This window comes from Lactuca serriola, chromosome 4 (genome assembly GCF_051521515.1).
Source record: "Lactuca serriola cultivar US96UC23 chromosome 4, Lser_US96UC23_V15, whole genome shotgun sequence".
NCBI classification, from domain to species: Eukaryota; Viridiplantae; Streptophyta; class Magnoliopsida; order Asterales; family Asteraceae; genus Lactuca; species Lactuca serriola.
The window spans coordinates 28,221,192-28,232,068 of NC_136411.1; the positions used below are offsets into that span (position 1 = coordinate 28,221,192).

Sequence of the window (10,877 nt, forward strand, 5' to 3'; positions counted from 1 at the left end):
ATGCCATGGATGCGGGTCGATGCCATGATAAAGGGTTGGTTGACGACCGCCATGGAGAAGAACATACGGAACAGTGTCAAATACGCAGGGACGACATCGGAGATATGGTCAGATCTGAATGAACGTTTCGGGAAAGAAAGCGCTCCTAGGGCGTATGAGTTAAAGCAAAAGATCACTTCTACTCGACAAGGTAGTGCCACTGTATCCACATACTTCACACAGTTACAATCCATATGGGATGAATTTCAGTCCATATATCCATTCCCTCGATGTTCCTGTAACAAATGTGAATGTAATATTGGCAAGAAGATTAATGAGCATCAAGAGAAAGAACGTCTTTATGAGTTTTTGATGGGACTAGATGCCGAGTTCACATTCATTAGAACCCAAATCCTAGCCACTAAACCAATTTCTTCTCTTGGGACGGCGTACCACATGGTGACTGAGGATGAAAGGCAAAGAGTTGTCTCCAATGAAAGCGCAAAACCTCTCGAATCCGCTGCATTCAAGGCCTTTCAAAGAAGGAATGGACCTTCAAGTTCGAACAAATAAAGAACCGGAACCAAGGCTGTGAAGGAAGGGACCGATCACTGCACCGAATGCAACAGAGATGGTCACAAGCGTGAAGGTTGCTTCAAACTAATTGGATACCCAGAATGGTGGCCTAGAAAGAAAGGAGAAAAGTCAAAGGGCAAAGCGGCATGTGTCGAGACGGAGATGAGTCCGATTCCAGGTTTGAGAAACGAAGATTATGAGCTTTTCTTGAAGCATTTTTCTGGAACAGGTAATGTCGAAGGTATTAAGCCCACAGCCAATATGGCTCATAAAGAAAACGAAGAAGGTGAGTGGATTCTCGACTCGGGTTGCACCGAATACATTACTCACTTGCCCAACGTCCTTATTAAAAATAAGAATACCCCTTTCGAAGCTCCTGTCCTCATTCCCAATGGGGATTCCATCCCAGTTGAAGGAAAAGGGGATTGTGTTCTTCCACAGGGAACAAAAGTGAATGGAGTTCTTTATGTTCCGGAATTCAAGTCCAACCTTCTTTCTGTCAGTCGTCTTGCTCGCCACCTACAATGTGCCATAACTTTTTTCCCTAATTTTTGTACCATGCAGGGGCTACTGAAGAGGAACTTGATTGGTACGGGGAGATGCCGAGGGGGACTGTACCGAATGAAGATGATTCAAGGAAGAAAGGCTATGGCTGCAACCATTGAGACATGGCACAAAAGGCTTGGACACGCATCAAAAGGGAAGCTTGCTAGAGTTAACTTTCTCAAAACTAGTGTTAATCATTTACAAAATTTTTGTGATTCTTGTGCGAAAGCAAAACATACGAGATTGCCTTTTCCTTCTAGTTTTATTAAAACAAATGCTCCGTTTGAGTTAATTCATTATGATATTTGGGGAGGATATCGTGTTCCGTCATATACAAAAGCCAACTACTTTCTTACTATAGTTGATGATTTTAGTAGAGCAATTTGGATATTTCTTCTTAAATACAAAAGTGACGCAAGTCAATATCTTAAAAATTTTCACAAGATGATAGAGGTCCAATTTGAAAAGCAAATCAAACGAATTAGGTGTGATAATGGTGGGGAATTTACATCCACTAGCATGCTTGAATTTTACAATGAGAAGGGAATTCTGTTAGAGACCACATGTCCCCATACTCCCGAACAAAATGGGGTTGTTGAAAGGAAGCACATAGAAACCTACTCGAGACTGCATGTGCCTTAAGGATCGGTGCTAACCTTCCTAAGAGGTTTTGGGGAGAATGCATTTTAACCGCAGCGCATGTGATCAACCGTATCCCATCCAAAGTGATTAAAGACAAAACTCCTTTCGAATTGATCTGGAACAAAGAACCGGATTACAACTCTTTAAAGGTCTTTGGCTGTCTCGCTTACTTTAAAAACACCAATACGAGAGGTTACAAGTTTGAAGAAAGGGGGAAGCCAGGGGTATTTCTTGGATACCCTCCTGGAACTAAAGGATACAAGATTTTTGATCTTGAAACAAGAAAAATAATACTCAGCAGAGATGTCAACTTCCACGAAGAAAATTTTCCTTTCAAAAATATTCAAGAAAATAGTGAATATGAAACCGAAGAACCAATGATGTGTCACGATTGTCATTGTCATGATGAGCCAACTTAACACAAAACAAAAGTCAAAACCACATATAGCAAGATGCTCAAGTAGATCATGACCAAGATAGTGAACCAAATGACTCACATGAAACTCACAGTGAGCATGAAATGGGCAACCTGAGCAATGAAGGGCAGCCCATCAGTGATGATCTTGAAACCGATGAGTCTAACGAAGGAACAAAAGTCCTTTTCGAAACAAGACCCACCCGAACGAGGGTCCAGCCTTCGAGATTCAAAGACTCCGTGGTACAGGTTCCCCCTTCGGTCAAACATCCGACATCAACGTCCAATCAGGTTGCCTCTGCGGTATGTCACTCAATTTCCAATTTCGTGTCTTATAATGAGTTTTCCGCTAATCACAAAGCTTTTCTCTCGGCCATCTCTAACAATGATGAGCCCAAGTTTTTCAAACAAGCAGCTCAAGACGTTCGTTGGCGTGAAGCTATGCACAAGGAAATTAAAGCTCTGGAGAAAAATGGAACATGGACCTTGGAAGAATACCTAAATGCAAAGGGTTTTACTCAAATGGAAGGGGTGGATTATCATGATACATTCGCACCGGTCGCCAAACTCGTTACAGTTCGAACTCTTCTAGCCGTGGCTGTAAAAAGGGATTGGATTATCCACCAACTTGACGTAAACAACGCCTTTCTGCATGGGGATCTCGATGAGGAAGTCTACATGAAAATTCCTCAAGGTTTTTCTAAAGAAGGTGAAACTCGAGTGTGTCGTCTAAGAAAATCCTTATACGGGTTAAAGCAAGCTTCACGCAACTGGTATCACAAGTTCACAACTTATCTTTTGAGCTTGAATTTCAAACAGTCCAAGGCCGATCACTCGCTATTCATTTATGAGAATGCAAAAATAACGATGGTTGCTCTCATTTATGTGGACGACGTGATCATTACAGGAAATTATCTCGATGCAATTCAAGAAATAAAGGCGCAACTTGACGAAGAATTTAGTGTTAAAGACCTTGGCCCTCTCAAATACTTTCTCGGCATAGAAGTAACCAAAACTAGCGATGGACTAGTCCTAAGCCAACGAAAATATACATTGGACATCTTAAAGGATAGCGGGAAATTGGGCTGCAAACCGAGTTCCTTTCCTATTGAACAAGGTTTGAAGCTTGACAAAGGTGACAATGAAGCACGTGTCGATGCGGGTCAATACCAACGTCTGATCGGCCGGTTGTTGTACCTTCAAGCCACACGTCCAGACATTACCTACTCAGTCAACGTCCTGAGCCAGTTTGTGGCCGATCCGAGAACCAATCATTTGGAAGCGGCAAACCGTGTTCTTCGATACTTAAAGGCTACACCAGGTCAAGGCATCCTCCTTTCCCGAACAGGAGATCTTGTCTTAAATGCTTATTGTGACGCCGACTGGTTAGGATGCTCTTATACAAGACGCTCACGTACCGGTTACTTCCTCTTACTAGGCGGGGCCCATATCTCTTGGAGAAGTAAGAAACAGTCTGTTGTGTCGCGATCTTCCGCAGAGGCAGAATATCGAGCAATGGCGTCAACCGTAAGTGAAGTTCTTTGGGTTCGTTGGCTACTTAGTGAATTACGAATTGACACTTCATCTCCCACACCCTTGTTTTGTGACAATCAAGTTGCTCGACACATAGCTAATAATCCGGTTTTCCACGAAAGAACTAAGCACGTTGAGATGGACTGTTACTTTGTTCGTGAACGTGTTGAGTCCAAGGAGATAATTCCCATGCATATAAGCAGCAAAATGTAGTTATCTGACTTGTTAACAAAAGGGCTGACAGCACAGCAACTTCAATTTCTTCTTGGCAAGATTAGCATTACCAATTTGCATGCTACATCTTGAGGGGGAATATACAATTTTTATCTTATATTTCGTTGCTATCTCTTCCATACTTAGAGGAGTTATTTACGGGATGTTGTTTATGGCATACCTATTTATTTAGTCCTTGTATTCTGTTGTTATTAATCAATTTTGAACAATTTTTCTGATTATTCTTTTCTCTCTCTCGTTAATTCCATTACGTTGTGGTGGTGTTATAACAAGAAGCAACAAGAAGAGGGGGTGGTGTTAATGATGTTATAACACCATGTTAAGAGGAGAGAGATAATTTGGCAGCCAATAGAAAAGCTCGTTTCTTCTTGTCATGGAGACGACAAGAAGCACCACAACAAGATGCAACAAGAAGGAGGGGTGGTGTTCTCTCCTATCACGACGTCGTTGAGGGTGCCACCTCAGCATAACGAGCACGCCACAATGCCCATACCGTTTGCTCTAAGTGATTTTTGTGTCATACCAAATATTAAATAACAATGCCAATTTACGGATTTTTTAAGTGCTTTAGATGGTAATTAATTATAAAAATAAAATAAAATCATATATATATATATATATATATATATATATATATATATATATATATATATATATATATATATATATATATATATATATATGTCACACCAAAGGTCATTTTAAAGGACAACTCTTAAATAACATTGTTAATTGTTATTCCCTTGATTAAATATATAACATTTTATATTTTCATATTGTAAACGTTTCCTTTATTAGAACGAGTCATTGATTAAAACATTCATCCATGAATTTGCTAGCACTAAAATCTCAAAAATTATGTCTATAAGCGAGAAAAAAATAAGAGAGAAAAGAGAAATCTAGCTAACTTAAAACATTTTGTAATACTATTAAGGGAAAACTGCAATAAAGTCCCTACATATTGGCTTGATAATCGATTTAGTCCTTATATTTATTTTTTATTCAATTAAGTCCTAAATACCGGTAATCGTATTCAATTTAACCCTTTGATCCGGTTAACAGGTCATTCAACTTTCAAAAATTACATTTTTCGCCAAGATTTCAAATTTTTTTACAAATTTGGTCCAAAAGTTACACTTTTGGCCAAGATTTTAAATTTTGTTACAAATTTGGTCCAAGCATTACCCTTTTTGTCAAAATCTTAGAATTTTATTATGAATTCATCCCAACTTTAGTTTTTTTTACAACTTTTTTTCTCAAAAAAAAATTTCTAATATGTTTTTTCTTTATAAAATCATATTAATACAAAAAAAAAACGTATTTTTACATAAAAATCTTATATTTTCTATATAAAAACTTTTTTTAAAAAGTTTTCGTATATGAAATATCTAGTTATAAAAATATATATTTATTAAGTATATAAATATATACAAATTCGTTTTTATAAAAAAAATGTATACAAACACTTATCACCTTTATATATATATATATATATATATATATATATATATATATATATATATATATATATATAGGTGTGTATCTATATATTTTTTTACAAAATCGTGTTTGTTTTTTTTATAAAAACGTGTTTGAATAATTTTTTATATAATACGTGTTTGTATACATTTTATAAAATCGTGTTTGTATACATTTTATAAAAACGTGTTTAAATAATTTTTTATATAATACGTGTTTGTATATATTTTATAAAATCGTGTTTGTGTATACACATTTGATAAAATATATACAAACACGTATTATACAAAAAATTACTAAAATAAGTTTTTATAAAAAAATGTAAACAAACACGATTTTAGAAAAAAAAAATATAGATAAAATAGGTGTTTGTATATATTTTTTTTATAAAAACAGATTTGTATATATTTATATACTTATTAAATATTTATTTTTATAACTAGATATTCATATAAAAAAAGTATTTAAAAAAAGTTTTTGTATAGAAAATATAAAATTTTTAAGTGAAAATACGTTTTTTTTTTTTTGTATAAGTATGATTTTATAAAGAAAAAACATATTAGAAAAAATTCTTTGAGAAAAAAAGTTGTAAAAAAAAACTAAAGTTAGGATGAATTCATAATAAAATTCTAAAATTTGGGCAAAAGGGTAAAGTTTGGACCAAATTTGTAACAAAATTTAAAATCTGGACCAAAGGTGTAAATTTTGGATCAAATTTGTAATAAATTTTGAAATCTGAGCAAAAAATGTAATTTTTGAAACTTGGATGACCTGTTGACCGGGTCAAAGGGTTAAATTGAATACGATTACCGGTATTTGAGACTTAATTGAATATATATATATATATATATATATATATATATATATATATATATATATATATATATACTAAATCGATTATGAGGCCAATATGTAGGGACTTTATTGCAGTTTTCCCTACTATTAAGGCAACGCATTAACTTTAAATAAATAATAATAATAAATAAATAAATAAATAAAATCGAGTATATTATTGAAATCGTTCTTATGTTTGGTCAAAATTTCACGTTTGGTCCTAACTTTTTTTTTGCACTCGGATCGTCCTTGTGGTTTGATTTTGTTGCGTTTTTCAACTCTATGGTTTGGTCAAAATTGCACGTTTGGTTCCTAACTTTATGTATGTAAGGGACGAAAAACGCAACAAAATCAAACCATAGGGACGATCCGAGTGCAAAAAAAAATTAGAGACCAAACAGTGTAATTTTGATCAAACCATAGAGACCGTTACACTAATTTACTCAATAAAATCATAGGCCTTGCCTGCAAAGTAGCTATTTGGCCTGCAGGTTTATCAAAAGGGCGTTACTTTGAAGATTTTTTATAAAGAAAATATCTTTTTCGCATACTTGACGTGCGCAAATACAAAGTTCATGGTAATTTTTGAAAAAAAAAAAAAAACCTAAACTTTTACTTCAATTTTGGTTAAAACTTAGAAGATTTAACCTAATTTGTTTGTATATTCTCAAAAATAAATAAATAAATAAAGATAAAGTTTAGATCGACACTAACCATGATGCTTAATGCCTCAACTTTTTGCATTACAAAATAAAATTCAAAATAGTTAAAAAGTACACAACTTACAATCTCACTTTAAACAGACCTCCTCCTCACACCTTTCCCTTTTCCTAATTGTTGCAGTACCAATTATTTCTTTTCTGGGTTTCATGTTTAAAATAATATGTAATCTTAGGGTCCAATAAGTTCCATGTTTTAGGCACTTATATATCAAATAGGATTTAAGAATTAAAACACATTTTTTGTTCAATAAACATGTCATCAATCAAAACATCATATGAAAAGTTCATTTCACATAACTAATTCTAATAATAACCATCAAGTATATCTTTTTATCGCCTATTTCTTTATACAGCATGTAACCACCCTTTCAACTATAACCCAACATTTAATTATCGGTTAAGCTTCATCTTTTAACTTTAATTAGCAAGTTTAATGACTTAAATGAATGCCTAAAAAAAGAAAAGTATTTTTGACGTGTAATGAATAAAGGTGTTTTGAAGAACGTAGGCATGGATACGGATACCATCTCTTTTAACACGTCCTCAAAAGTGATTAAAGCGGATGATGTCGGTGATTCCAAGACAAACTATAATACAAAGAAAATGTTAAAGTCTCACTTACTTACTTTGACTAAATACAAAGGAAAGTAGATATTATTTAATTTTAAATAGGGTTGGCTAAATACACAATTCAATATTTATTTGAAATAAAAGAAAGGGTAAATTATATAAATGGTTTCTATGGTTTTGGATAATCTATGTTGTTGGTCCTTAACTTATTTTTTTAATTTAGAAGATCCTTGTTGTTTGGTTTTATTAATCGTTTGGTCTCTATTGTTTGTTTTTGTTACACGTATGGTTCGTGTCTTACCTAAAAAGACTATTATTTAAATAGGGAAAAATAGTATGGTAGGTAAGGTAAGGTGAGGAGCGGGGTTGGGGTATTTTATTTACATAAATTATAAAATCAAGGGCAAAAATAATTTTTTAGGTAGAACAGGGATCAAACGCGTAACAAAAACAAATAGTAGAAACTTTCTAAGTTAAAAAAATAAGTCAAGAATTTATTTTTTTTTACATTGTTATATATATATATATATATATATATATATATATATATATATATATATATATATATATATATATATATATAATTAATCAATAATATTAACTAAATTTGAACATTTTGGAAGTCAATACATATCGATTGAAGGCAAACGGGCAACAAGCTGCGCCGCTAGCCCTTTTTGGATGGCAAAACCTATTCTTTTGAAAACAACATTTGTGGATCTAGGAGATATGACATTAGAATGCATGACCCGCTGGACTCTGTTAAGGAGCTCCACCGCCTCTGGTGCAAGAAAACCAAATGTATCGAATGCAAAAGGAACAAACACATGTTGATTTTCTCTACATGCATTGTCGTGCTTTACCACTTTGCACGCAGCTGCTTTCAAAGCGGCATGCCCAGCTGCGAAACCTCCGCTCCGCAAACCAACGAGAGGAGATACACCAGTAAGATCCATGCACGCATGCTTCCCTCCTATCCATCCAAAGACCAAAATATCAGTCGGTCTAAGTGTGGACCTGCCATCCTGCGGGTCCGTCAAAAAGTTCACTGGCGCTTCTTTCTTCACAGATATACCAGCACGCCGACAAGCATCAAAGAGAACATCCTGAACCACATCATGTCTATACTTGAAACCAGGGAGCTCTCTACAATGAACCGCGTGTTCCCCAAAGGTATCCAAACATGTCTTGCGACAAACTGGGCATATCTCGTCAATTGGGAATATAGGAATCATGAGGCGGTAACGAAGGATAGTGCGGTACTCCACAGGAGACATATGCTGGCCAAGACCATCAATAGGGATAGTTAGCAGAAAATCTTGAGCATGAGGCGCCCGCAGACACTCAAAGACTGCTTTCTGTCTGACAGTTATCTCGAAGTTGACTTCCATATCTTGGACGATTTTGCTAAAAAGGGCACATGCCAAAACTTTTTGGGATTTAGGGGGGGCGGTGTCCTTATTAGTGAAACCGCTACAGTCAAATCCCGGAATCGTATCACGGAGACGAGTCATAGCACATAGATAATCCGAGTCCATACCACATATGCCACTGTCACGTAAGATGTGGTCTTGTAATGCCCAAGATTGGGCCCTCGAGGCTACAAATGCGTAAGAGGAAACCTCGTAGGCCGAGTACAAACCCAAACCACCAAAACGAATAGGTAAGGAAGCCAAGCGCCACTGAATGTCTCCAAAGAAGGGGCCTCCACATACCACCATATCCTCGATAGACCTGCGCAATCCCTTGTCAAAGAATAACGCTGCCTCTTCTATGTGTACCGGCTGACATGTTCTTAAACCAAATAAAAGTTTTGCAATGCCCATACATGATCGAAGCAAAATGAGCTCACTCTGTGGGTCACATAGTTATGGAAGAAGGCCCATCAAATCAACAACATTGACCGCTCTTTTCATGGCCAGCCCGCTAATAAACCACGCGTCTCTGCTAACAGCCCCCCCAAGGAGTTTCACTCCCAAAGAAGGTCTCCCTATCTCCGTAGGGAATAAATCAGCCCGAAGCTTCCTACCATCACATGAGGGCCAAAAAATCTCCGTTTTCTTGATGTTCAACTCGAGACCCAAACATGGACCATGCAACCGAATTATGTTCAACACTCTAGCCACCTCCTCTGAATTCCCTATGACAGTCCCATCATCAAGGTACCAAGCATGGAGAATGAGCTTACAATTGTCTCTAATCTTGTGCACAAGCGGGTGCAAAACAAGGGCAAAAAGAAGAGGGCCCAAGGGGTCACCTTGCTGCACCCCAGTGGCAGACCATATATGTTGGTCTCCGATATAAAGTCTCGCTGCTTGCCCGTACAAGAAATTCACCCACAAAGAAATGGAAGGGCACATCTTCTTAACCTCGTGGAGCAATGCTGAACGATCCACTAGGTTAAAGGCATTCGAAAAATCCACAGTCATCATTACAAGAGACCCATCAACATGGTGTTCACTCAACACCCTATTGGCACTGTGTAACACAGCCTCAGCACCGCCAGATACACCAACGCGAAACTGAAAATCATTAAGGTACTTGTCATTTCTTTACCTATACCTTTCATGGCAACCTTGGAAACCAGACGTCTCCATAAGAACCATTCATTTAATTTAGAGTATAATAAATCTAATCATAATTTAAAGATGTATTTGAAAAAAATATAAAAAAAATAGTTTTTAGCAAAAATAATCATTTTGCTTGGATATTTTGGATTAGGAAAAAACAATTTAATAACAGAAAAAAAAAAACACATTTAGGACTAATATTCATGAATTTCATACCAACATTTTATATTATGTACCGAAATTTCAGAAAAAAAAATAAGAAAAAAAAAGCATTCAAAATTTCATAAAAAAATCTGATTTCGAATTCCAGAGAAAAAAAAAATTGTTTTTTACTTAAATATAACGAAACCTTAAAACTATATAAGACATTAATATATAAAATTAGATATTTTAATGAAAAACAGTACCATTAAACATTTCAACATACGACATATATAAAAATAGATAAATTTTACTTAAAAATTGGATAAAAAAAAACTTCCGGATTTTGAAGATTATTGCACACCTGAAATAGATATTTTGGATATGAGTTAAGAGATTTTAAAAATAAAAAATCTCCAAGTTATGATCAGTAGTCCGATAATATTTGAAAGAAATAGAATATTTTTTAAAAACTGAAAAAACAATATATTTATCTTTTAATCTTCTTAAAAATCTCATTTATAATAATTAGATTTACTTAATCTCCTTAAATAAATATTCATTTGTCTGAACTACTTTGGACATAAACACCATTTAAGACTACACAACCAGTCAACCACATAAAAAAGATAGAAA

General features: G+C 35.1%; 1 protein-coding gene across 1 annotated transcript; it reads left to right on the plus strand.

Moving 5' to 3' along the window:
• On the plus strand, positions 1–552 carry LOC145098154 (uncharacterized). The gene has a single exon (XM_079035826.1). The coding sequence runs from the start codon at positions 1–3 to the stop codon at positions 550–552; it is 552 nt and encodes a 183-aa protein (XP_078891952.1).
• The last annotated feature ends 10,325 nt before the right edge of the window (positions 553–10,877 follow it).

Bases quoted from the DNA above. Each gene is read 5' to 3' on its own strand.
- LOC145098154 (XM_079035826.1), top strand. From the start codon at position 1: ATGCCATGGATGCGGGTCGATGCCATGATAAAGGGTTGGTTGACGACC.